General features: G+C 39.5%; 2 protein-coding genes across 3 annotated transcripts in view; one reads left to right on the top strand and one right to left on the bottom strand.

The window, feature by feature from the left end:
* Positions 1-6904, bottom strand: part of LOC124138158 (kinesin-like protein KIF17) — a 34500-nt gene extending 27596 nt beyond the window's left edge. For both annotated transcript variants that reach the window (XM_046504685.2, XM_046504686.2), the window contains exons 1-3: positions 6694-6904; positions 4158-4407; positions 3112-3227 (exon numbers count right to left, since the gene is read on the bottom strand). In XM_046504685.2, the coding sequence (XP_046360641.2) occupies positions 3112-3227; positions 4158-4394 (353 nt within the window). In that variant the 5' untranslated portion in view covers positions 4395-4407; positions 6694-6904. The remainder of the gene's footprint in view (positions 1-3111; positions 3228-4157; positions 4408-6693) is intronic.
* Positions 6905-7126: 222 nt separating this feature from the next.
* Positions 7127-27358, top strand: part of LOC124138156 (26S proteasome non-ATPase regulatory subunit 2-like) — a 31616-nt gene continuing 11384 nt past the window's right edge. The window contains exons 1-18 of the mRNA XM_046504683.2: positions 7127-7240; positions 7810-7866; positions 8655-8819; positions 9439-9560; positions 11009-11233; positions 12087-12245; positions 14511-14655; positions 15207-15267; positions 16101-16247; positions 17303-17409; positions 17927-18054; positions 18339-18426; positions 22464-22626; positions 23108-23209; positions 24033-24103; positions 25543-25639; positions 26140-26222; positions 26707-26875. Of these exons, the coding sequence (XP_046360639.1) occupies positions 7148-7240; positions 7810-7866; positions 8655-8819; positions 9439-9560; positions 11009-11233; positions 12087-12245; positions 14511-14655; positions 15207-15267; positions 16101-16247; positions 17303-17409; positions 17927-18054; positions 18339-18426; positions 22464-22626; positions 23108-23209; positions 24033-24103; positions 25543-25639; positions 26140-26222; positions 26707-26875 (2182 nt within the window). The 5' untranslated portion in view covers positions 7127-7147. The remainder of the gene's footprint in view (positions 7241-7809; positions 7867-8654; positions 8820-9438; positions 9561-11008; positions 11234-12086; positions 12246-14510; positions 14656-15206; positions 15268-16100; positions 16248-17302; positions 17410-17926; positions 18055-18338; positions 18427-22463; positions 22627-23107; positions 23210-24032; positions 24104-25542; positions 25640-26139; positions 26223-26706; positions 26876-27358) is intronic.

Genomic DNA, 27358 nt, shown 5'->3' with positions numbered 1-27358 from the left:
GCAGAGGTGAGTTCATGTTAATCAACCTGGAAGACAATCTCCGAAAGTGGCGGGATGTGGAACTGTCCCAGGAGAGACCAAGGCAGACATGGCCGCAGATCAAACCTGACCTGAACTTGAAACCATGGACAATGAAGAAGATAGACTTCGGGGTCAGGATGAGGCCGTCTGGTGTGGGGGCTGAGAAGCCAAGGTGGTAGACACAGGACAGGATCTTCGGCAAGGTGGAGTTGACTAGGAAACCACACTCTTGCCAGACAGTAAGGCATGACCTAAACCTAACTCAGAAGCCTGGTCTGGTCTGCCTTGTGAATGACCTTGGGATGAAGAATGGGGATGGAAAAGCGTACGTGCTTAGGCTGACCCAGGAGATTGTCAGACAGTCCTCCTCCCAGGCTGCTGGCTCCGAAACAATCGAGACGTACACAGAAAGTTGGTGATTGCTCAGTGTGGCGTTGAGATACATGCTGGGCGTGCCCAGGCAGTCTCACTAGAGTCAGAAGGCCTCTGGATGAAGCATCCATTCCGTGGGTGAAGGACGATCTGGCCTGGACAGGTAGTCTGCTATCATGTTGCAACACACAGGGATGTGACAGGCCTTGACCAGAACAGATGAAAAGTCTGCTTCACAGAGCTGTTGACTGAGTCGATTCTGCTTGTTGTCTACGGTGGAGTTGTCCGAGGTGACCAGTACACAGGTGTTGTGGAGGGTCAATTGCCATTGGTGAATGGCCCTAATGAAGGCTTCCAACTCCAGATAGCTGATATACCAGGAGCATTCGTCCGGAGTCCAAAGACCGGATGCGGTCCCCCCACCATCCTTGAAGAGATGCATCGACAAAAATGGGTGGCCTCATCTTGTTATAGAGGTACTGCTTAAGACATTTGAGGGGACTAGACACTACTCCAGAAATGGGCGTAACTCTACTATCAGATCAATGGGAGTTCCCGTTGAAGCGCAGAAACAGGAGAAATCTTTGATGGGGATGCAGTTGAAGATGACCCCTGGAGGTAAGATCTTGAGCAGAAGTCAGAAGACTGAGAAGGGTTTGCCAGTGGCGGAGGTCAAGGGGTTGACACAGTGCTTGCTGAACCCTGGATTAAATAGCTTCCAACTGGTCTGGCAGAACTTGGATCAAGTTGAGGTCCGTCAGAAAGCAGCCGCTGATGAAAACGTAGTGGCGAGAGTTAGTAAGATCTGACTTCTCCAAGTTGACCACCCAACCCAGATGATGAAGAGTGAAGCCCAAGACCTGAGGGATGCTGTGGCCGAGGATGCAGCTGATGAAGTATGCATCGAATCAAATCCCCATTGCAGAAAAGCAATGTTGAGCTTGGTTATACTTGTGAATAACCACGGGGCTGTGAAAGTCCAATTGGGAGCAGTTTCCACTGAAAGTGATGGCCTCAAAAACAAAACAGAGAAAGCGACGATGTGCTGCTTGGATGGTCCGGTGCAGCTAAGCATCCAGCAGCTCCAGACTGATGAGGTGGTCCATCGGCTGGATCAAGTGGCGAAAATGTACAGATGGTGAGAATCTGGAAATGTGGCGGTAGTGTTGAATGAAGATGGCAAGGTTGTGAATCATCTGCATCTTTACGGTACCTTTCTTGGGAACCAGGTAGATAGAGGAGTAGAACCCAAGAATGATGTTGTTAACATCCAGGGCTTCCACTGCATTCTTGGTGATAAGAGTGTCAACATTGGCCTGCAGAGCTGGAAGATCTAGAGACCAATAACAAGGTTCCAATGGCCTGGAGGTGAGAGGAGGAATGGAATGGAAATGTAGGCGGAAACCATGGCATTTGAGTGATGAACTGGTCCCACAGTAACTGCCAATTCCTCCAGTAAGTCTGAAGTCTCCGTCCTAACGGACAGGGACAAATGGCCGAAGGAGGTGCCAGATATCAGGTGCATGTGAGAAGTCACTTACGTCTGCAATTCCCACCAAGGAAACCTCCTCGTAGGGGGGCCTTTGTGTTCCTGTCCTTTCTGGGGGATTGGTGCTATGGCCGAAAGGAAGAGCTCTTCCTAGTGAGACTGGGCCTTTAGATAGATAGTGATAAAGATAGGCAATGCTCCATTTTGTTGAGGAGACAAAACCGCTCTTGGCACCCTTTGTGATTTGAGGGATCTGGTTGTGGAAGAGAGCAGGACCTGACCAAGGTTGCCGCATCATTTGGGTTTCTGACGGAAGGATCCCATGAAGACTGGTTTAGGAAAGCTGTGCATTGAGCAATGGTGATAGAGCTGAGGCAATACTGTATATATGTAGACATATAAATAAGCTGGCATTGCTGCCAATCCAAAACTGAGAGAAGTTGTTCATTAGCTTCTGAAGGATTCTTGTCCAATCATTCTTGGATAGCCGAGTTTGTGGAGGCCGCCACCAACAGGGGATAGGGAGAGTGGCAAAGAGCTGCATTCATACAAGTTGAGCATCTGTCATGGGAACCGATGAACTGGGGTAAGACGTCCCCACGAGCAGCCGCACATCTTCATTCATGGGATGAGATGTGTCAGCAAAACCCATTGAAAGGAAAGGGTAATGTTTCTGCCTGATCTGGATGGAAGGTCGAACCCAGATGACAGCAAAGAGAGAGATGAATATGAGGGAGTACAAACCAAGGTGGATAACTCCTGGGTATCAGGTCACAGGCTATGGCCTGTTTCAACAGTCTCTCTGTTCCAGAACTGTCTGTTTGTATAAGGTAGGGAAGCTGAGGCACTATGTAGCGTCAGGTAAGGTAAAACACAAGATTATGTCACTGTGTGGGTATTGAACATAATCTACAAGCTCCGCTGTCAAGCACTGATACAAATTGTTGTCTATTGGAGATAACTGGCCAAAGGGAGATAACTGGCCAAAGGGAGATAACTGGCCAAAGGGAGATAATTGAGTATAGTATACAAAAGGCTTGAGGAAGCTGTGGTAACACAATGAGAGGAGTGACTTGCAGATTTCAACAACTTTTCATCATTGCAATACAATTTTTCAGTAAAGATATGAGTACATATTTTCAGAAGAAGTCAATCAATCATGTCTTCATTTAATAGCACATTCATTCTTCAGCAATTTTTGCTATTTTTTAAATTCTTTATACAGTTACCTTGGTATAATTCCTCGTTGTGATGGGGGGTCTGTTATTCCCTGCATAGTGAAAGACTTGCCACATCCAGTCTGTCCATAAGCGAATATTGTGCCATTGTAGCCCTCTGTCACACCCTACAAGAAGAGATCATCAAACCTGATGTTAAACCATTTGGGAAATCGGTAGTGCTTTAGTTCTAACCAACCAACCAACCAATCAACAATAATAATCTGTTATTATTATCTAGAAAGTATATCATGTAATATATTAGATATATATATTATCCTCTTGATTTGATATGTTTTAAATTTTCATTTTGTAAATCAAAATGACTTATTGTTGGTGTATTAATAACAGGTGTGATTATATCTACTTATGAATGAAAAAATAAATCAATATGTTTAAATAAATGTCACAAAAACAGTCACAAGTCTGATAGTTTCAAGTGAAAGGAGCAACATTGTGTATGCAAATCTGTGGAAATACCATCTTCCCTAGGCAAGAGAGCAAACTGACTGTAAACTAGACTAAAATTTCTGGGCTCGATCGTAGTGCCACCAGTGGCTATTATGAGTTATGTCCATTCTATGTCCCACCTATTGACCAATCAGATTCCACCTCTCATATCACTTGCATATGCTTCAAACAAAATGGCGTCTCCCAGTCAAGACGATTTGATCGATAATAGAACTATATATATTGTGATAAAACAAGTCTTACTTTACGAAATGCAGCAAATCATGTGAGCACCTTGATTAAAAACCTGAAAAGTTTTGAAAATATCTGTTGATGCCGATTTGGTGGTACACATACTTTGCAAATCCTGCAATCGACCAATATCTGCAGAGCAGTTTACAAACCGGATGTCAATTTTGTTACGCGATTTTGATTGGACTATGCATAGACTCGATAGTCCAGCCAAATTGTAACTCCATAATTCCAGCCAGGTCGGCAAAGATTAAAACTGGTCTTTAATAGTCACTTAACTCCCTTGCCGGATTGTGAAATACTCATGATGCATCGCTATAAAACAATTGTATACATTAAGTACATCAATGACTAACCTCAACAAGTGGGTAGGCAATATCGTTGTAAATCTGTTCTGTTGTGGAGTCTGTAAAATAGGAGCCATCGAAAGTAAACGCTTTGGGAGGGGCCTTCGCATCTCCGGGGTTAGTGATCTGGCACGATCCTCGACTGCTCTCCATGGCCAGAACACATTTACAGTTCAAGTTTTTCTCCCTGCTGTTCATGGGGCGACATCGCACTATGACTTTGACACACTCTCCTGACGACGCCATGGTGAGTTTGTGTCTGCAAACCACATAAAAGATCATCAAATATATAGATGGATGAATATCATGTTCAAAAAAGACAGAATACAATTAAGTTGTTCTCAATGATTTGTTGTTTGTTTACGCTGCACTCAGCAATAGTCCAGTTATATGACAGCGGTCTGCAAATAATCGTACTGCAAATGGGTACGCCAGAAACCTGTGATTGTGGGTTCGAATCCTGGTTCGCCCCGATTATGTTTCTAGGTTTGTCAGCACCATACCCGTGCTCGTGGGTTTAACCGAAGTGGTAAACGTCTGAGACCTGCATCACTTCGGGCTTTCCTCCCACATTAAGCTGACACACCGTGATGTAACTGGAATACTGTTAAAAGCGGTGTTAAACCCAACTCACTCACTCACTCACTCACTCACTCATCCCGTACGTAACAAATGTACATACAAGTTCCTGTTTGATGATTTGGGAAATAAGATTAAAGAGGATGTTTTTTTGGGGGGGAGGGGACTCTAAAAAGATATCTCTTATGAAGATATATTGAATGTGTCTTAATGCAGCCCTGGAAACTAGCCCCAAATTGTTTTCAGTAGGTTTTGTTGTTTCAATTCTTTGAGCAATATGTATCCTTGTTATAGGCCTACTGCAGTTGCAGTGTAGTCTTTCATGTGTTCATCCTAATAGTCATAAAAGTTGAACAAAGAACAGGAAACATTTTGCGTATGAGATATTTGATAGTTTAGTAAGTGTGCACCATTACAATCTACCCATTACGATAACTAGTGAGTGAGTTGGGTTTAACGCCGCTTTTAACAGTATTCCAGTTACATCGCGGCGTGTCAGCTTTATGTGGGAGGAAAGATTACGATAACTACCGCGATAAAATAGCATATCATGCTAAACAATAAATGGATGAGCCGACATGTTAACTCAGTGTTAGAAATTGGCACTAGTCCTGTAGTCCTTGCCAAACTGCCCATCATAATATCAGTAGAAATTTGCCATTTTTAAGGGTTTTGCTATACGTTATCATTATAAGGACTAGTGGACTGAAACTGTTAGTTTCTACCGATGTTAACTACTACATGCAGAATTGTCAAATTAAAAGTAAAAGGAGATCAAAGAGTAAGTGTTGGTTTATGGTGCGTTTAATAGGAATACTTGTATCAACTTTATGTTTTAGTAATGTTTACAGTGTGTTTTCGAAAATGGATTAGCTTTGTAGCATGGTATGCTATATTATCGCGGTAGTTATTTTATAATGGATCGTAAAGGTGACTAACATATTGAATATGTCATAAGCAAAATGTTTCTTGTTCTTTGTTCAAGTTTTTTTACACATCAGTTAGGATTGATTGATGCTGAATTTCTTTAGCGAGTTTGGTAAACAAAGTACCTGTCATAAGCCACTCAAGGGCAGGCAACTCTATATTATCGCAGCATCACTATTTTGTGGTGTGATAGGTGTGGATTATGTGATTTACATCAGTTGACAGGGGATGTGGATTACGAGATGTACCGATACCGTGATAATATAGAGCCCGCGATAATATAGAGTCTACTATAAACTGTGCCTCAAGCTCTCAGCATATTTTCTACTGCTTATTAGAAGTAAGTTGGATTATTCCATCGCAACAGTTGGTATTGTCTTAATGATCACGTTATCCTCTGTGACAACTGGCAAAAACAGAGCGTGTGACAAATGACGTGTAACAAATGGAAGTGAACCGTCACAGATAGGTTTGGTCATAAATTGATTAGGCCTAGATCCCATGGGCAGTTAATTAACGATATTAATGATTTGATATTTAAAACAGTCAGTTAAACTAAGACGTTTCAATGATTTAATCTAGATTCTAAAAATGGAATGAAAACAAAAGATAGCTAAATTCAGGAAACCTAAAAATGCATATGTAAGGAAGCAGATGATAATCTGTTCGAACACTTTAAATAGCTCAGGGTACGGATTTAATTATATTAAACATTATCAGCGGATAACTAGATGTATCGATACCATCTTTGCGAAAATTGATGAATGAAGAAGCGATACAGTGACATGTAACCGCCCAATGCAGAAATAAACATGGATAAACCGATCATTTAAATTATTACTTTATAACCGCATCAGCTGTTTCTTACAGTTGTCTTGGAAACGTGTAAACTGAGGGATGGTGCCGTGAATATGTTGACATAAATTTACAAATAAAACAAAAGTAACACACATTTCTTCCAACGAATATTCGCTATTTCGAAGAACGTCGAGAAGATATAATACATCAAAAGTGAATGCTCTTAAAATATTGTTCTTACCGTTGATTATTCCTATTCGCTTGTAACAAGTGCTCCTTTGGCGTCCGTCAAAAATATTTGCCCCATTGGTCTATGGGTAATACTATATTCCTAACACTACACAACAACTACTCATATTTTGAACATGTGCTTTTGCTGTTTTGTCACTAAGCAAAACTTAATAACAATACAAAATAGTAGTATTAACATATAAACTACATTTCTAAAAATAATTAGTAAATGAAATTAATAATGATAGTGCAAAATTGAGAAACATTATGTAATACAACATGTGTATTACTTCTACAATATATTTATGGAATGATAAAATATAAAATAAAAGAACTATATTATAATGAAACTATTTTTTTATGATTAAAACTACTTTACGGATTTTAAACATTATTAATTGTATTGAAATGTATCGTTTCTCTCCAAATCTCGCACTCTCGATCATCAGCGTTATTCTACAAACATGGCGGACAAGAAGGAAAAGAAAGAGCCAACAGCGTCTGAGAAAAAGGACGAAAAAAAGAAGGAAGATGATAAACAGGAACCCATTGAAATGGTAGTTTTAATCATAATTACCTGGTCAATTAATTCACTCTTAATTAGCTTGATTTCCTATTGATGTTAACTAGTAATCTTAAACCAACGGACAGCAAACACCGAGCATTCAAAACTGCCTTGTCATATCAAGCATTTATGCTCATGTCGGTATTGAGGCGTCAAGTTGAAGTTTGCATATTTGGTTGACAATGTTTCGGACATTGTTTTTGCATTATCCTTTAGTGACCTAAGGCTGGTGTTATTTTCAACACGTGCAACGCAATTAGCTTTCTCTTCGGATCATGTTGAAAGATGTGATGGCATCACGTGTGCTCAACACGAGTGTGACCCCTGTTTTCGTGTTACCGGCCTTGTTTATATGGTGAAATTGTAATCACAGAGTCCTTTGCATAACTAAATTTGAAACAGATTTAAAAATTGTATTAATCAGCAAACAACGGTGACAAAGTAATGCAAGTTCAATGTGTGTCAAGTATTCAGTTTTAGAACTAAACTCCAAAACTTTGCTTGCCCGGGTAATGATAAAATGCCTATGTACTGTACTCGTATTGATCCCTTTTGTTTCAGTCCGAAGAGGACAGATTACTCAGTGAAGAACTGGACATGCTGGTGGAGAGGTTGAAGGTAGGAGTGTATAAGTCATTAACATGATTAATGTGGAGAAGGCAATAAGTGAATTATTCCTCATGTGATGATGCCTGGTGCTTGTGCTTTCCGTTAATATTAAAGTACTGAAATTTCTATATTTCTACTCGATGCATTCAAAATGTAATTGGTATTACTAAAAAAAATTCAGTATACTTCCAAATGATATCTTTTGAAGGTACCCAAGACTTGTTTGTGTACATCCAATGTGTTTTAGCTTGGCACATGTAGTCATCATATTCATTGTGATAACTCTTTCAATTTTTTAATTCTTTAAATCACCTAAAACATTAACAGGATAGAACTGTAGTATTAATGATTACTAAGATATTCAGTTTCTGTAGTGATAATGATGATTCTCTGAATTGAACAATGAATGTAGAGCAGCTGTTTAGCATGGTCAGCATGCTCAGGGACAGTCAGGAGTATATTTAGAAACATGAGCAACTCAAAGACGTATATTTCATGCATTAGTAATGTTACTATGTCATTAGTTACTTTTTTTCTTACTTTTTTTCTTACTTTTTTTTAACTATTACAGGTGAATTTGGTCATTAGTCCGAAGATTGAGTCTAGTAGTCTCAGTTTTAGTCGTATGGACTTATATTAAGTTAGCTTACTGAGCTGAACAGATTTTTTTAAATCTCTGCCTTCAGACCAGTTGCTCAAGTCGCAGACTGTATACATCGACTGTAAGTTGCATGTCTATTTTGTTTGTACGTGTATGATACTGCAATTGCTAACTGATGTTACATATTTCCCTTCAGGAATCAGATGATAAATTGTACAAACCTGCTTTGGAGAGTTTACGATCTCTAATTCGGGCTTCTACAACATCAATGACATCAGTTCCCAAACCACTGAAGTTTCTTCGCCAACACTATGATTCCATGAAGGAAATACATGAGAAAATCAAGGACACTGAAACTAAGGTAAGCTCAACAAATCCTGGTCAATGAAGAATGCTGTGTGAGGCAATAGTACAAGTGAAGACTAACTGTTGGAAAATATTTGTAATTCCAAATTTAATGTTTCAAAATGCAAGATACAAATGTGAGTTGGCTGGAATTCTGTAGGTATGTATTTCCTATCAGTACTGTCTGACTCCTTGTTAGAGATGATAGAGACATGTATATTACTCAACTTTTGATGAGATAACATATTTATTAATAGTTGAATTGGTCAAACCAGGCTAATTTCAGTCAAATGTGCATCTGTAATTGACCAGGTAAATCATCCAGAAAAATCTGAGTAATCTAGACTTCCTTCACCATCGTTCACTGTGGAGTCTGGACTGAAATTGTAGGATAGAGGATCCAATTATCTTGGTATGATCAGCTATAAGAATTGACCTATAAAGTTTTCTAGCCCAAATAGTGATGACTAGTAATAACATTTAGTCATGATACGCAGTCCTGCAATCAAATCACTTCCATATGTACGATGTTAACTTGATTGTGTATTCAAATTAAGCATAGTTCTGAGTTATCCACATGACATGTGTATTTTATGAGTGCTTCCCTTGTAAAATCTCTTAATGCTCAATTTCAGAATTTCTGTGCCGATATTGTTTCTGTTCTTGGCATGACTATGAGTGATGGCCGTGACAGCCTTCAGTATCGTCTGAAGGGGTCTAAGGAAGAAATCGGTTCATGGGGTCATGAATATGTAAGGTAAGCAAACCTGATCTTTCACACGGCTAACAATTAAAACATGCTGCACTATATGTAAATGTTTTGTCATTAGCATGTGCTTCCAAATGTAATGTTGAACTTTTGATCTTAACAGGGTTACAAATTTACTTTTGTTTTCACTTGTCCGTAAAAATTATCTGCACAAAGATGCAATTTTCCGAATTGTAAAACTGGCTGTCCACAAGGAAATGTCACTAGTCCTTCCTGATTTTGCTTGTCTCAGGCTAGCGAACTCATGTTAATTTTATACCCTGCTTCATAATATTTGTGATTCTGGTTGCCCCAGCAACTTCTGCTTGTTGTAAGAGGCAGCCAATGGTCCAGGTAGTCAGACTCAGAGACTTGGTTGATGGTGTCATCGTACACTGATGCTGTGGATCGTTTTCCACAATATCGGTCAGTGGATTATCTGGTCCAGACTCCATTATTTACAGCCGCTCTCATAGAGATCGAATATTGCTGAGTGCTGAGTTAAACGACAAACAAAATTATTCTGGATGGTATACTCTAGTGGTCGCCATTGTACTTTGTTCAAGATAAGTGATTGTGTAGTACATGTACATATCAGATCGAATGTGTATAAAATGTCTTTCTTGGGCTTGTATTACTGACGACCTTAGTGTTTGATTTTTAAAAGCATTGGCATCTTCTGCGATATCGATGAAATTAGCATTGAACCCGCAGTAATTTGTGTAAACATTCGCATTTCTGTGTGGGTTAAGCACTGTTTTGAATGGTATTTTTAGTTATTTCACTTCATGTCAGCTTAGGGGCGGTTGGGTAGCTTAGTGGTTAAAGCGTTCGCTCGTCACGCTGAAGACCCGGGTTCGATTCCCGACATGGGTACAATGTGTGAAGCCCATTTCAGGTGTCCCCAGCCATGATGTTGCTGGAATATTGTAAAAAGCGGCGTAAAACCATACTCACTCACTCTACAGAAAGACAATATGAGCCATGCTTTCATTCAATTCTCAAAGTGTAAAAATATCCATTGCGCGTTGATACAATATCTCTGATTGGTTGTTATGTTAAAACACACTCAAGTCATTTTGTTGATGGATATTTGCAGTAGCAGACTGGAAACTATTTACCTGTAGACTGATATTACTTTGAAACTCGAAACATCACATTGCCTTTCTGAAACAGTTAGTGACAGGATGAATTTAATGAATGTGTGGAGTTTTGACCTCGTTTCACCTAATTGGAAGGACGAAGCGAAAACCTGCAATGTACTGTTAACATTACTCTTTTTTTTACATAAAATGAAACTTTTTACCCCACTGATTATTCCAAAGATTTAATGAGGGTTGCATCTCTGCCTTTGTTACAAACCAGACAATTGCATATGCTTATTGTTAATGCCTGGGAATGTGCTTTGTTCATAAAGCCCACATTGTTGACACACGTAAATGATTGTTCTTTTCCAGACACTTGGCCGGTCAGGTTGCCCAGGAGTGGCAGGACACAGAAGAGAAGGACACTGATATGCGTGACAAACTGACCGGACTGGCCAAGGCTATTGTACCCTACCACATGGATCACAATGCAGAGGCTGAGGCATGTGATGTTCTCATGGAGATGGAGAAATTACATCTTCTCACTGACTATGTTGATGAGAACGCCTACCCTAGAGTGTGTCTCTATCTCACTAGGTAGGAATTTATGCAGTAACCGGTGTTAAAGGGATTATTGCCTATATGAGTAAATGTGGTTTGCAATGATATATCTTGTTGTATATGGGGGTTGGTTGTATGTGCTTGTAAGAGTGTTTCACATGTTTCTAACCACTAGAACAATAGTTGTAACCTTTTATTGATGACATGATCATGATGAAGTAAAATAATATTCAGTTGCATCATCATCTAACAACTCATTTTCAAACAATATACAATATGGCGATACAGTTTTGTATCCCAATATAAGGCCCAAGATACAATCCATTAATTTAAACCCCTGTATCGCGATACAAAAGTTACATTACATTACAGTTATGTTGGTGGAAAAACATGTGATTAATAACAGAAACTGTCCAACCAGGCTACATAGATTCCCTAGTATTTCCCTGTTGGCTATAAACAGTGTTCGAAATAATTTTATAACCCGAAAACAGTCGGCAGGCAACCCATAAGTGTTGCTTGCCCATCTTCAAAGTTATATGCCTGCATTCAGACTTTATTAATATAAGAAATCGCGTCATGATTCAGCTGAAATAATGCAAACAATTACCAGATAATCTACAAGGAGTAGAATACGTAAGTAGCCTTAAAATATTATCTGCCAGACAGTCGGGCAGGTGGAGGAAAATTTCAAGCAGCCCCACAGAAAAGTTACTAGCCCTTGGCAGGCGGACAAGCAGTTATTTCAGAACTGAAATTATTTATCATAAAATTCAAAGTTTCCTCTAGCCTATATGTTTCTGACATACAATATCTCATCTTCGATCTCTGAAATTTAACAACAAATGAATCCTGGTTGTGATTCACCTGCAAACCTGTTGCTTTTCAGCTGTGTGCCATATGTCCCTGACCCTGAGAACATTGTGCTCCTGAAAACTGCTGTGGAGCTGTACAGAAAGTTCAAGCAGTTCCCACAAGCTCTTAGGTTTGCCATGCAGCTGAATGACCTGAAACTTGTTGAAGAGATCTTCATGTCCTGCAAGGATCTGTGAGTAGATATTATCAGTTTTTGTGATATTTGTTAAATTGATGTGTGTTATTGCCCATATGTGTTGTCATGGACATCTGTGTGAGTCTGTGTTGTCGAATTGGGCATACAGTATACTGTTGACATTCCACTTGCACTGAGCTGATATGCACCTTGCAAACTAAGATCAGCATACATCAGTGACATGGCAGTTCCTGTCGTATTCTGTGATTCCGCGGAATCTTTTGCAGAAATATCAACTCTGTGCAGACTTTTGCATTTTTCTCCCTCATAATTTGTCAAATGCAATGCAGAATTTTAACATGCAAGTAGAAAGCCGTTCTAAGCAAGTAAAATTTCTGCTAGTCCTTATTATGATAACACAGGGATAATTCTAGGGTGGCTCTTTGTGCTTTTAGCCCCTAAGTTTAAAAAGGCCCACATTTTCAAATACAATGGGGCATTTTAACATTGTGCTGTATGGGCAAGTGTGGGTTAACCTCTGGAATATGTAATATCTTCACATAAAATGCCCATGTCAGAAAATACCTATAGTCCTCATGATAACTTAACGATTTGGCAAGGACTATAGGACTAGTGTCAAGTGTCAACACTGTATTGAATACATGAAGTGTATGTTTTGTCTCCCACTAGGATATGATTATTGATGCAATACTGGTAGAAGATGGCAGTATCATCTAAGGAGTTAATGGTGTATCATTTCAGTCATCTAGTTACAGGAATAATTCTAAGGTGGAGCCTTGTGGCCCCTAAATTTTTCTCCCTCATAATTTCTTAAATGCACTGCATAATTTTAACAAGCGAGTAGAAGGCTGTTCTAAGCGAGTATTATTTCTACTAGTCCTTATTATGATAACACAGGGATAATTCTAGGGTGGGTCTTTGTGCTTTTAGCCCCTAAGTTTGAAAAAGGGCCCACATTTTCAAATACAATGGGGCATTTAAACATTTTGCTGTATGGCCAAGTGTGGGTGTTCGTCTGGAGTATGTGAAATTTTCACATAAAAGGCCTGTGTCAGAACATTCCTAGAGTGAACCCTGTAGTTATTTTTAGTGTAATTAATGAAAATTATCCATCAAAGATGAGCATTACCTAGTACCTATACAAGCTTAAAAGAAATTCTATTCAGTCATCCATGGTGGCATGCGGTCTTGTGTACAGCGCTCATGTCATAAATCAGGAGTGGCTAAGAAACTTTGGTCATGGAGAATAGGTGGCTAGGTGACTGTGTTCAGCACCTGTCTCCCACGAGTTTCTTGGGCTTCGGTCCTGCCCCACACTGAAGCACATGTAGCACATGTGGTGTCTCCTTGGGCAAGTGACTTTGTTCGAAATATGCCTCTTCACCCAGTAGTGAAAAGGTACACGGTAGATGAGATGTTAATGTGACTGTTAACCTTCTTGCGCCTCAAAGGCTGCTTAGGCTGTATACTCCCCAGGAAGCTGAGAATGAAAATAGAGTGCACAATGATTCATCAATCATTGACCAGAGTAATAATGTCACACATTGAGTATTCTTTGGTGTGTGGTTTGGCATATTATTGTCCCCCGCCGTACGTCCCACCTGTTTGTTGCCGCGATATCTCAAGAACTAAACACTGGATTGTCTTCATATTTGGAACTATGGTGTATATACAGACACCGCAGACACCAGTCGGTTTTGGTGACCTTGACCCCATTTTCAAGGTCACAGCAGGCAAATCTGCTTTTGGAGTTGGAAAACGGTGTTGCCGCAATATATCAAGAACTAATCGCTGGATTGTCTTCATACTTGGTACTATGGTGTATATACAGGTGGGGGACATTTCATCACTTTGTGACAAATACTTGTTATCTTTTATTATTATTTTTTATTGTTATTGTTATTTAACAAATGTTATATTTGGGTTAACACTTTCTGAGTAAAGCACAGATTCTCATACTTTTTTGGGTTGAGACAAACCCACACTGCCAGAGTGAAACACCTAATCGCTAGCACACAAAGTCAGCAATCTAACCCACTCAGCCACCGAGGCTTCCAAAAAAAAGAAAGTCCAGGGTTAGAAATTGGCACTAGCCCTGTAGTCCTTGCCAAACTGCCCAATAGTAAAGATATCAATGACTAGTAGAAATTTGCCATTTTTAAGGGTTTTGCTATATGTTATCATTATAAGGACTAGTGGACCAAAAATGTTAGTTTCTATCGCTGAAGTCCGACAACTGGTTGTCTAGATTACATACTTTGTGCACCTCTCTGACAAGTTATATTGTTATTCTTCATACAGGACAATTCAGAAACAACTTGCCTACATGCTTGGTCGCCAGCAGATCTTCCTTGAGTTGAATGATGACATGGAAGAATTTGATGAGCTCATGGAGATCATGTCCAACGCTCACCTTAACAACAACTTCTTGGCTCTTGCTAGAGAGGCAAGTGCATTTAACAATCCCACATTTACTCATACAGTGGAACATCAGTGTACAGCCCATGAGTGTTGTCATGGTAACTCCATGTTACTGTGTTGTCAGATTGGGCAAAGAGTAAATTGTTGACATTCCACTTGCTTTGTATAAATATATATACATTGCAAACTAAGTTCAGCATACATTTCTGTCCGTCATGCATTTTGTTTCCTTTATGAAAAAGTGATAGGTTAGGGAGGGTTAGACAATGAAGTTAATTTTTTCATACATTTAGTTTGGCGGTCGGGTAGCCTAGTGGTTGAAGCGTTCGCTCGTCACGCCGAAGACCCGGGTTCGATTCCCGACATGGGTACAATGTGTGAAGCCCATTTCTGGTGTGCCCCGCCGTGATATTGCTGGAATATTGCTAAAAGCGGCGTTAAATCAAACTCACTCACTCACTCATACATTTAGTCAGTGATACTACGTGGTGGTAGAAACAGGCAAACGAAAGTCCCTGTTCAGTTTGTTTGGAAGTTGTTTTTGAGAACATGAAAATATGTAACATGTTTTTGCAGTTGGACATCATAGAGGCTAAGGTGCCAGAGGATATCTACAAGAGTCATCTTGAGCCAAATCGTAAGTGGAGTTCACAATTTTGCCTCCCATAATGAAAAGAGAATTATTTACTAGTTTAATGATGTGGTGACTGCACTACAGTCTGTGCCAAACACTTAGTATACTAGCCCGAACTGCATTCCAGTCTGTGACTGTCCAAAGCCAGAATCTAGCAAAATTCTGTTCTGGTTAAAACTCGGTTTATAATAGTACATATACTAACACAAAATTCTAATGAAAATTATGCTAAGAGGCAACAATGGGGTAGTCTCAAAGACCCATAAAGATCTGGGGTAGAATAAAAAGCGATTTTTGCTTGTTTTAAGTGGCGACTAATGGGATCGGGTGGTCAGGCTCGCTGACTTGGTTGATGCTTGTCATCGTATCTCAATTGCGTGTATCAATGCTCATGATATCAATCACTGGATTGTCTGGTCCAGACTCGATTATTTGCAGACCACCATCATATAGCTGGGATATTGCAGAATGGGGTGTTAAACAACAAAAAAACAAAAAGAGTAGTCTCGAAAGGGCTTTTTGGCTCAGGCTGATAATTTAGTGTTATCATAAAGACTTTTATAAGCTGAACTTACTAACCTAAACAAGATGTTACCAGACTCAGACTTTGGACCAGAGGCTAAAGCACAGACAGGCACCAAATTCTGATGGTAAAATTGGGCATGTATATGTTAATTGTCATTCCACTTGGATTATTCAAACTTACTTTGCAAACTGTCTGCAGCCCACATCCTCAGCATCTTTTCAAAGTGATGAGATTTGATGTATGGTGTCATGATCCATATGTTAAACGTTTCAATACTGATTTACCAAACCGATATCTATCAATTCCTCAGGTTCTTCTATTGGTCCTTCCAATGTGGACTCGGCCCGCCAAAACCTGGCATCTTCATTTGTCAATGGGTTTGTCAATGCTGCATTTGGTCAAGACAAGCTTCTTATGGAGGATGGCAACAAGTGGCTGTACAAGAACAAGGAACATGGTATGCTAGGATTTTGTTTCAAGTAATTTGAAATAGAATTTGACTGGTGTTTTTGTTCCTGGGTACTTAGTTAAAAATGAAGATAGACTCGGCTATGGTATTTGCATCTTTCGGCCCCTACATGTATCTTTAAGATTATCATGAGAACAGCTACACTGTCATTCTTAAATAGACACTCGCATGTACTTATGTGTTGGAAATTTTAATGTTTTGACATGAGTATAGATGCCATTTTATAAAGCACTGACCGAATCCGTGTTCTCGTGGTAGAGACGTCCGCCCAAAGAGGGGAAGGTCCGGGGTTCGATCCCCAGCCGCATTATACCAAAAGATGTTAAAAGATGATACTTGTTACCCTGTCTGGCGCTCGGCATTAAGGGGCTAAAACAAGGACTGGTCGGCTCGAAGTCAATATACTGTGTCTTCGGTGGGGTATTCATGTTAAACTGTGGCATGGTATCTCAGTGGGCTAGCACTATAAATCGGCATCAGTCCGGACTAGTACAAGCAGCCACACACACACACATGCACGTCACTATATAAGTGCAATAATCTTGGACGCGTTGTTTTACCTCGCCTTATACAGCGCTCTGAATTGTTCTCTTGTCAAAACCGCCTCTGTGGTCTAGTGGTAGAGCATCCGCCCGGAGAGCGGAAGGTCCGGGGTTTGATCCCTGGCCGCGTCATACCAAAAGACGTTAAAAGATGGTACTTGTTGTTACCCTGTCTGGCGCTCGGCAAAAAGGGGCTAAAACAAGGACTCGTTGGCTCGGAGTCAGTATACTGTGTCTGAGTGGGGTATTCATGTTAAACTGCGGCATGGTATCTCAGTGAGCTAGCACTATAAATCGGCATTAGTCCGGACTAGTACAAGCAGCCACACACACACACACACGTGCATGCACATCGCAGTGCAATAATCTTGGACGTGACTTTAAACCCCATTTCACCTCACCATCTCTTGTCAAAATTAGATGTTTTGTGGTTTGTTTACAAATATCAGTTCACAGTTGACTATTATTTTGTGATCTCAACTGAGCCTGAATGTGCTGTAGGTATGCTGAGTGCGACAGCTTCTCTGGGTCTGATTCTGCTGTGGGATGTTGATGGAGGTCTCACACAGATTGATAAGTACCTCTACTCTGCAGAGGATCATATCAAGGTAGGTGCAGACTGGTTTTATGATCTGAGAATAGGCATTTACCAAATCTTTAGGGATTCTGGGCCTGAATTAATGGATCGGGTGGTCAGACTTGGTGACTTGTTTGATGTGTCAGTGTGCCCTGACGGCGTGGATTGTTGCTCATAATATCAATCACCAGATTGTCTGGATTCGATTATATTCAGGCTACTGTCTTGTAGCTGGAATATTGCTCAGTGCAGTGTGTCACACACCACACCACACCACACCACACCACACCACACCACACCACACCACACCACACCACACCACACCACACCACACCACACAGATGCATGATATCTGTTCTTGAACTTGATCTGTAGTATTTATGATTAGTTAGCCCTGGTCAAGTATATATACAGTGCTGCCGAAAATGAACAATGTTCAGGTGAGATTCTTACAGGTGAAAGATGGAATTGGTAATGAAATATGAACATAAATTAGAAATCGTATTGTGAAGTTACATCAAGGTAACATGGTTGTGTTTATCATGTAGGCTGGTGCCCTCCTCGCGTGTGGTATTGTCAATTCTGGAGTGAGGAATGAGTGTGACCCGGCCCTGGCCCTGCTTACTGACTACGTTGTACACACCAGCAATGTCATGAGGATAGGAGCCATAGTGGGGTAAGCATTGCTTGTTATTCATGTGCTGAATTATTTGGAGTTCATAACTGCAGTCTTCAGTTGAATTAATCAGATATCATAACTTGCGATCTTTTCAGTTGAATTAATTAGATGTCATGACTGCATCCTTTTCAGTTGAATTAATCAGATACCATAACAGCAATCGTTTGTTTTCTTTCAACATGTATGTACTTGCAGGCTAGCACACTGGAATGTCAGTAAGATTCTTGAAGAGCAACATGCACTGTTTTTACTTGTTATAAGATGACGTGCTTCTATTCCAGTCTTGGTTTGGCGTATGCTGGTTCAAACCGTGAAGATGTGCTCAGTCTCATTCTGCCAGTATTAGGAGAGACTAAATCATCTATGGAGGTTTGTATTATGTCAAGTGTTTCCTTTCTTGTTTAGATCAGTTTAAGTTGAGGGAACAGTTTTCTTGTTAAATGGGTTATTACATAGTCCAAGTCGTATTTGATGATGGGGGCGGTCTGGTAGCCTAGTAGTTAAAGCGTTCGCTCATCACGCCGAAGACTCAGGTTTGATTCCTGACATGGGTACAATGTGTGAAGCCCATTTCTGGTGTCCCCCGCCATGATATTGCTGGAATATTGCTAAAAGGGGCATAAAACCATACTCGCTCACTCACTCGTATTTGATGATGGTACGACGTCAGCTGTTGGTAGTGTCGCTATTCATTATCAGTACCCCAGGAAGGTGTGGACCAAGAAACATCAAATAAACACTATATATACATGCAATCTGTGACTGAAGCTGTTGTACAAAGCGATCGTAGCACTAAGGTAATCGTAACTCCCATACTTTAACATAGACTTACAACAGTCTAGCGCTAAGGTTGTTTTGTACTAGGGTACTCAGGTCTAGTAAAATCCTGTTCGACCTGGTTAGCTCAGCTAATAATAGTCCACATGATGACACTAAAATCCACTGAAAAGTATGCTTAGAGCGAAGTTGGGGCTAGATATCTATAAGCTGCATTAGAAATTGGCACTAGTCCTGTAGTCCTTGCCAAACTGCCCAATAGTTACGGTATCATGAGGACTATTAGAAATTTGCCATTTTTAAGGGTGTTTCTATATGTTATCCATATAAGTACTAGTGGACTATAAATTAGTTTCATCCGCTGAAAAGTATTTGGCACAGACAGTAGATGAAGTAATTAATAGATGTTATTGCAGCCTGTGAACTTCGCCAGATCATATATTTCACAAATAATCCAACATGCCACCTTAGTTATGATTAGGGAAGTCATTGCATGTGTTGTGACATGTGTTGTCATGGTTTCTGTAATGTTTTACACACACCTATATGTCTATGTTAATAACATGGTTAACGATCTCCTACAAAATGGGTAATATTTATGATACAGATTAGAAAACCAGAACTTCTAGAGCTCATCCTTGCAGTTGCCCATATGTGTTGTCATGGTTACAGTAATGTTTCTGTGTTGTCAAATTGGGCAAAGATAATTATGTTGACATTCCACTTGCACTGTTTGTATAAACCTTGCAAACTAAGTTCAGCATACAATATATACTTTTGAACGTGATTTTCTAAACATGTTAAGGTGTAAAGTGTTATTTTTGCCTCTTCTCTTTTGATTTCCTTTGACCATGATGATAATGAGGGCATTATTTTCTTGTCTGACTTAGTTAAACACTCTGGGCATTTATTGCATAAATCAGATTATCCTGTCATTATTGTGAATGCACAACTTGAGAAGAAAGGTTTCATTTCTGTTGTAAACATTTATGTTAAGATCCTGAAATTATAGATATATTACAACTAATGAGGTATCAATCTGTTTATAAGACACTTTTCTTTGTATTTATAACCATAAAAACATGTATAAGTAAGATTTTGACTTTACCTACTTGAAATAAATCACCAGTTTTGGTCCTGATCCTGTTAAAGTGACTGATAGTTGTTACTAGTGAATTGAGACAAACTCATAATGTTGGAACACTGAGGATGACCTGTTCATCAGCTGACAACTTAGCTGCCCATATGTGTTGTCATGGTTACAGTAATGTTTCTGTGTTGTCAAATTGGGCAGAGATTAGAATGTTGACATTCCACTTGCACTGTTTGTATAAACCTTGCAAACTAAGTTCAGCATACATGTATGGTTTATATTAAATCTAATTGCCATGTTGCCTTTACCTTGCCTGGGGGGCACGGGTGGCCCAGTCATCTAAGGCACTGTGATTCACTTTGCAGAGTTGCGTCCCTTGGGCACGCCAGAAACCTATGATTGTGGGTTTGAATCCCAGTTCAACTCGATTATGTTTCTAGGTTTGTCAGCACCATACCCATGCTCGTGGGTTTCACCGAAGTGGTAAACGTCCAAGACTTGCATCACTTCAGGCTTCCTCCCACATTAGGCTGACACTTCGCGATATAACTGGAATAACTGTTAAAAAACGGCGTAAAACCCAACTCACTCACTCACTCACTTTACCTTGCCTATAAACTACAATATTAAAGCTTTTAGTTGAGTTTGAATTTTTCTGTTTGACTTTTCATAGGTAGCATGTCAAATGTGACTTTCAGTTTCTGTGTGAGGGAACTGTTTATCAATGTATCAGTTAGACTGACTTTAAAATGGTTCACATTGTCGGTTTGCTCACAAACCATTTGCTTTTAAAGGTATGTTTCACACAAACCAAAAACATGGTTACATCTCATACAAAATGTGTTATTGATACAGGTAATAAGGCTAGAACATCTACAGATTCTATGGCACACTGGAGTTTTGACATCTGAAGGTATATTTACCTGCAGACATAATATCAACTTTATAAGATATAGTTGCCCCAAATGTGTTGTCATGGTTACAGTAATGTTTCTGTGTTGTCAAATTGGGCAAAAATTAAAATGTTGACATTCCACTTGCACTGTTTGTCTAAACCCTGCAAACTAAGTTCAGCATACATGTATGCTTTGTGTTATATTAAATTACCCTATTGCCTTTACCTTACCTATGGCCTACAAAATAATATCTTTTAGTTATATTTGTGTTTTCCAAAGGTAGCATGTCAGATGTGACTTAAAGTTTGTATTTCTGTTTTCTGGAACTGTTTATTAATGTATCAGACTGACTTTAGATGGTTGTTCACTGTTGCGTTGCTCATGAACTGTGTGCTGTTAAAGATAAGTTTCCCACACTCCAAAAACATTCTTGACCACCTCATACGAAATGTGTTATGTTAATGACATAGGTGATAATGGCATGTTTGAGCTATTGACCTCTGAAGATATATTTACCTGCAGACATGATGTCATATTTATGAAATACAGATGCCCCAAATGTGTTGTCATGGTTACAGTAATGTTTCTGTGTTGTCAAATTGGGCAAAGATTAAAATGTTGACATTCCACTTGCACTGTTTGTATAAACCCTGCAAACTAAGTTCAGCATACATATGTATATATGTACTACTCAAAAGGACTTACATAACACCCAATTTTTTCATATTACTATGGTTTGTCTGTCATGAGATTAACTGAAGTTATGTGAAAGAATTGGGAGTTCTTCACCTTTTTTGAGTAGTTTATATGTGTACTTGCCAAAACTTTTCTAAAACATTTATGGTTGTAATCAGTGTTACTTGTGCTTCTACCTTATAACATCCTCTGACCAAGATGGTAATGAGAATATTTAGTTCAACAGAATTGAGAGAAACTTGTTTATGTTGGGTGACCTGTTGATCAGCTGACGACGTAGTTGCCCATATGTGTTGTCATGGTTACAGTAATGTTTCTGTGTTGTCAATTTGGGCAAAGATTAAAATGTTGACATTCCACTTGCACTGTTTGTATAAACCCTGCAAACTAAGTTCATCATACATATGTATATATGTACTACTCAAAAGGACTTACATAACACCCAATTTTTTCATATTACTATGGTTTGTCTGTCATGAGATTAACTGAAGTTATGTGAAAGAATTGGGAGTTCTTCAGCTTGTTTTGAGTAGTTTATATGTGTACTTGCCAAAACTTTTCTAAAACATTTATGGTTGTAATCAGTGTTACTTGTGCTTCTCCCTTATAACATCCTCTGACCAAGATGGTAATGAGAATATTTAGTTCAACAGAATTGAGAGAAACTTGTTTATGTTGGGTGACCTGTTGATCAGCTGACGACGTAGTTGCCCATATGTGTTGTCATGGTTACAGTAATGTTTCTGTGTTGTCAATTTGGGCAAAGATTAGAATGTTGACATTCCACTTGCACTGTTTGTATAAACCTTGCAAACTAAGTTCATCAAACAATGTATTTATCTGTAGATGCGTCAAGACACCAAGTTCCGCATCTTTTACTCCTGATCATGTGTGAAATGGAAGTGTGTATTATGTTATAAAATGTGAAAATATGTTGTTTGCAGGTGATAGGTATGGCTGCCTTGGCTTGTGGCATGATATCAGTTGGAAGTTGCAATGGTGATGTGACGTCTACAGTTCTTCAGACAATGATGGAGAGGTCGGAAGCAGACCTGAAAGACACATACTCAAGATACCTAGCTCTTGGGCTTGCATTAACTTATTTAGGTAAGATGACAGTTGAAATCGTATTCAGAAAAGTCAAATTTGCTACTTTGTTGTTTAACGCCACACTCAGCAATATTCCAGCTATATGACACGATCTGTAAATAATTGAGTCTGGACTAGACAATCCAGTGATTGACATCATGAGGATCGATCTATACAACTGGGCCATATGCAAGCAATTTAGGGAAGAGAGATTAAGGTTACTTCTGTTTAGTTAAGGTTATACAATATAAGGACTACCTGTGAAATGTCTGAAATTCTACTAGCCCTTGGGATATCTTAAAAATAAATAATCTTCACTAAAGCCAGCAGGCTAGTACGAATTTGCATCCCTGCCTACAATAACTTATGTGCAACAAATCCCTTGAAGATTGTATTTGCCTTATATTTCGCTGAAAATTTGTGCTTTTCAATACATACTTTGGGTGTGTTATAAATCTTTTTGAACTGAATGTTTAATGTCTCCTGTTTGTACGTGAAGGTAAACAAGACGCTGTGGATGCCACACTTGTAGCTCTGGAGGTTGTAGGGGAGCCACTCAAGTCAATGGCGACCATGCTGGTTGATGTCTGTGCATATGCAGGTATGTACAGAGGATACTGATGATAATATCATCTTTATGGTTGCCCAGAATGTGTTGTCACGGTTACAGTAATGTTTCTGTGTTGTCAAATTGGGCAAAGATTAACATGTTGACATTCCACTTGCACTGTTTGTCTAAACCTTGCAAACTAAGTTCAGCAAACATATGTATGTACTACTCAAAAGGACTTAAATAACCCCCAATTCTTTCAGTGTTTGTTACGAATTTGCAACTAAACTATGAAAATATACTTTCTTCCTTATTTCACATAACTTACATGCCAATCTACAAAAATATAATCACAAGGCCTAACTTTTCATAGAGGGTCAGTATTTAGCCTTACACCATCTGCTACAAATGCGAGACCCTCTTGTTTATTGACTGGTATGAAATATGTTGAAAGTGTTGCATCTGTCAAATCCAAACACTCCTATTGTATTATTGGAAGTTCCTGTAGTCAAGATGGAAACTAAGCCATACATTTATCAACTGAGTTTGTGAATCACATGACAGTTTTGTACTGTTGTCACCCTCGCAATATCATCAGGTATTGGTGTACCGTCCAGAAGATCATAACTAATTACTGATTGTAATTTGGGAAAGTTGCGAGCTATGTAGTTAATAATCAGAACAACTCAAGTTTTCTTTGCCAGACTAGCCATTTGCAATCTGGAAAAAAGAGAAAAAATTCCATTATATGATTGGTGTTTTGTGAGAAGTAGAGAACAGATGCCATGGGTAGACTATGTACACTATGAGGCAGTTTGTATGATCTGATACATCTTGGTGTTGTTTGTAAAGTATGTTTCTTCTTGACTTCCAGGCACTGGTAATGTTCTGAAGATTCAACACCTGTTACATATATGTTCGGAACATGACGATTCGAAAGATCAGGTATGGTAACAATGTTCATGATATCAAACTCTATATAAAGTCAATCTTCCGGGAAGCTTTCAAAGTATTAGGATATAGATTAGGGCATTTCTGTGTCTTGTATCGGCCCTGGACGCTGGACTCTTGCCTGTTCATATGTGTTTTTCAGCCATATTTATTGTTTTGATATTGACCAAATAAGGGGCGAGCAAATGGGTCAGGTGGTAGAACTCGGTGAATTGGTTCATTGTGTCATCATACCCTGATGACGAGGATCATTGCTTACAATAGCAATCATCCGGTTGTCTGGACGAGATTCGGTTATTAGCTGACTTATTACCAACTGGCTGAACACTTGAACACATTTGTTTCTTGTCGCTCAAGTACAAGAGTCTCTCTTCTTGCCTACACTTTAATGTGTACAGTTTGTGACTATAGCCACAAGTCCGAAACCCAAGTCCAGTAAGAATTCTGTTTAGACTGGCTAATAAACTTTAAAGATCTCCAGAAAATGGACCACCTCCGTGACCTAGAGCGTCTTCCCAGAGAGCGAAAGGTCTGGGGTTCAATCCCTTGCGCGTCACACCAAAAGACGTTAAAAGATGGTACTTTTTGTTACCTTGCCTGGCACTCTGCACTAAGAGACTAAACAAGGACTGGTCGGCTCGGAGTCAGTATACTGTGTCTGAATAGGGTATTCATGTTAAACTGTGGCGTGGTATCTCCCATCTTCCCTTGCCAAACTAGCCTGGAATTTCGTGGCTCGATTGTAGCGCCACCAGTTGCTTTTACGAGTTATGTCCCTTCTATGTCCCTCCCGTTGACCAATCAGATTCCACCTATCATATCACTTGTATTTGCTTCAAACAAAATGGCAAACAAAACATAAATCTGATCAATAATGAAGATCTATATTGTAATAACATGGGTCTTACTTCGTGAAGTGCATCAAATTAGTTGAGCTAAAAACATGAAAAGATTTGGAAATGTCTGTCAATGCTAAGTAAGCGGTACACATGTTTTTCTAAACCTGCAATCGACCGATATCTGCACAGCAGTTTACAAACTGGATATCAATTTGTTACGCAATTTTGATTTGACTTGTTGGTCCAGCCAAAAGGTAGCTCCAAAATTCCAGCCTAGTTCGGCAAGAATGGAAACGGGACTATTATAGTCAGTTATCCCCCTTACCTTGGGAAGGTGGGTATCTTCATTTCACCTCAAGGGGCGGTCGGGTAGCCTAGTGGTTAAAGCGTTCGCTCGTCACGCCGAAGACCTGGGTTTTCTGATGTGGGTACAATGTGTGAAGCCCATTTCTGGTGTCCCCCGCCGTGATATTGCTGGAAAATTGCTAAAAGCGGCGTAAAACCATACTCACTCATTTCACCTCACCACCTCACCACCTCACCACCTCACCTCCAGAAAACAGAAAACTGTACTTACACTGGTGTCTATTCCAGGATAACAATGAGAAGAAGGAAGACAAGAACAAGAAGAAGGATGATAAGAAGGAGAAGGAGAAGGAACCAGCAGGGCCAGACCTGTCAATACAACAAGGTAGTTGGACGTTCATCTCACATTGGCATCATGCTACAGCCTTGTGGAACAATTGTATATGACAAGAAAAATTCAGGAACTCATGTTCTGTACATGTTACTTTTGTTGCCACAATACTCAACTTTCCGACGAATATGTTTCGTAAATTTACCTCTGTGAATGGTTGCTTTTGTTAGCACAGATATTTAATATACTTTCAATGGCTGATGCCCAAGGATGATTTGTCATTTTGAAGCACAGGATATTCTTGCCCATATGTGTTGTCATGGTTACAGTAATGTTTCCGTGTTGTCAAATTGGGCATAAATTGAAATGTTGACATTCCACTTGCACTGTTATTTTTACCGACTTTGCAAACTAAGTTCAGCAAACATACATATTATTTGAAATTAAACAGAAGAAACTTTCGAAAAATAAAAGGCATTGTCCTTTAACAGAAACTTAGGTCTTTTATTTTCAATTTCTCGTCAGTAATACAAGTCTTCTTTGTTTACTTTCAGGCATAGCAGTTTTAGGTATTGCTCTCATATCTATGGGTGAAGAAATAGGAGCAGAAATGTCATTCCGTACATTTGGGCATTTGGTGAGTATTGCAAGATTTTTTTTATTTGGAGATTGATCATTTTTACTGTTTCATCATGTTCATATTTGTGGTTGAAATCGTGCTGAGATTTTGAGATTCTCATCCGAGTGTCTTTTTATATCAAATATATCAACAGTCATTGATAAATGTTGTATCGACTAGTTCATCCAACATAATTCCTCCAACCTTTTCAGTTTGTAAACTGTACAACAGTTTCTTGAGCCTAAAAATAACAGCTAAGCAGCTTCAGTGGCAGAGGGATTAGTGATGTTATTAGATTGTGACGTCATGGTATCCGATGACATAATGGTCTACAAAGAATGTGATGCAATTTCAATGCAGCGAGAGATTGCATGATCTCACCCAAGTGATAGCTCCCGTGGAAGCCAGTTTTGGATGATGAATAAGTCATTGTAAATGTTTTGAGAATTTTAGGTTAATTATGATACTAGGGGACGTTCAGTGAAACATCTGATTGTTGCAGTTGCGGTACGGAGAGATGTCAATCAAGAGGGCTGTGCCATTGGCACTTTCCTTGATCTCTGTGTCCAACCCCAAGCTCCAGATCCTGGACACACTCAGCAAGTTCTCTCACGACAATGACCCTGAAGTAGCTCACAACTCCATCCTTGCCATGGGAATCACAGGAGCAGGTCAGAACATATAGCTGCTTCATCTTTGTGTTGTCATTCTCCGGTGGGGTAGCCTAGTGGTTAAAGTGTTTGCTCGTCACTCCAATACCCACAGTACAATGTGTGAATCCATTTGTGTCCCCACTGTGATATTGCTGGAATATTGCTAAAAACAGCGTAAAACAATACTCACTCATTCTCTGGGGAATGTGATCTAAGGTGCCTGAAATCATTGTGCACAGTTGTTTCCCTTTGATTTGGATCCGTGTACTGGACGTGGGTTTGAAATCAGATTTGGTTTTGAATCTTGATTATGATCCTCTGTGTCTCTGCACCATAAGAGTTCTGACAGGTTTTAACAAGGTGGTATCCATGTGTCAGAAGAATGAGAGAACAGGGTTTTACATGACGTGTAATTCCTGCGTATTTGACAGTTATATCCTGGAATATCGCATAAGTTTTTCATACAAGTCATAACTGACGGTCACAGTGTATTTGACAGCA

The sequence above is a fragment of the Haliotis rufescens genome, unplaced genomic scaffold, assembly GCF_023055435.1.
Source record: "Haliotis rufescens isolate VD_foot unplaced genomic scaffold, xgHalRufe1.0.p SCAF_6, whole genome shotgun sequence".
Taxonomy (NCBI): Eukaryota; Metazoa; Mollusca; class Gastropoda; order Lepetellida; family Haliotidae; genus Haliotis; species Haliotis rufescens.
The sequence above is the reverse complement of the archived record's forward strand: the minus strand, read 5'-3'. Positions and strand labels throughout refer to the sequence as shown.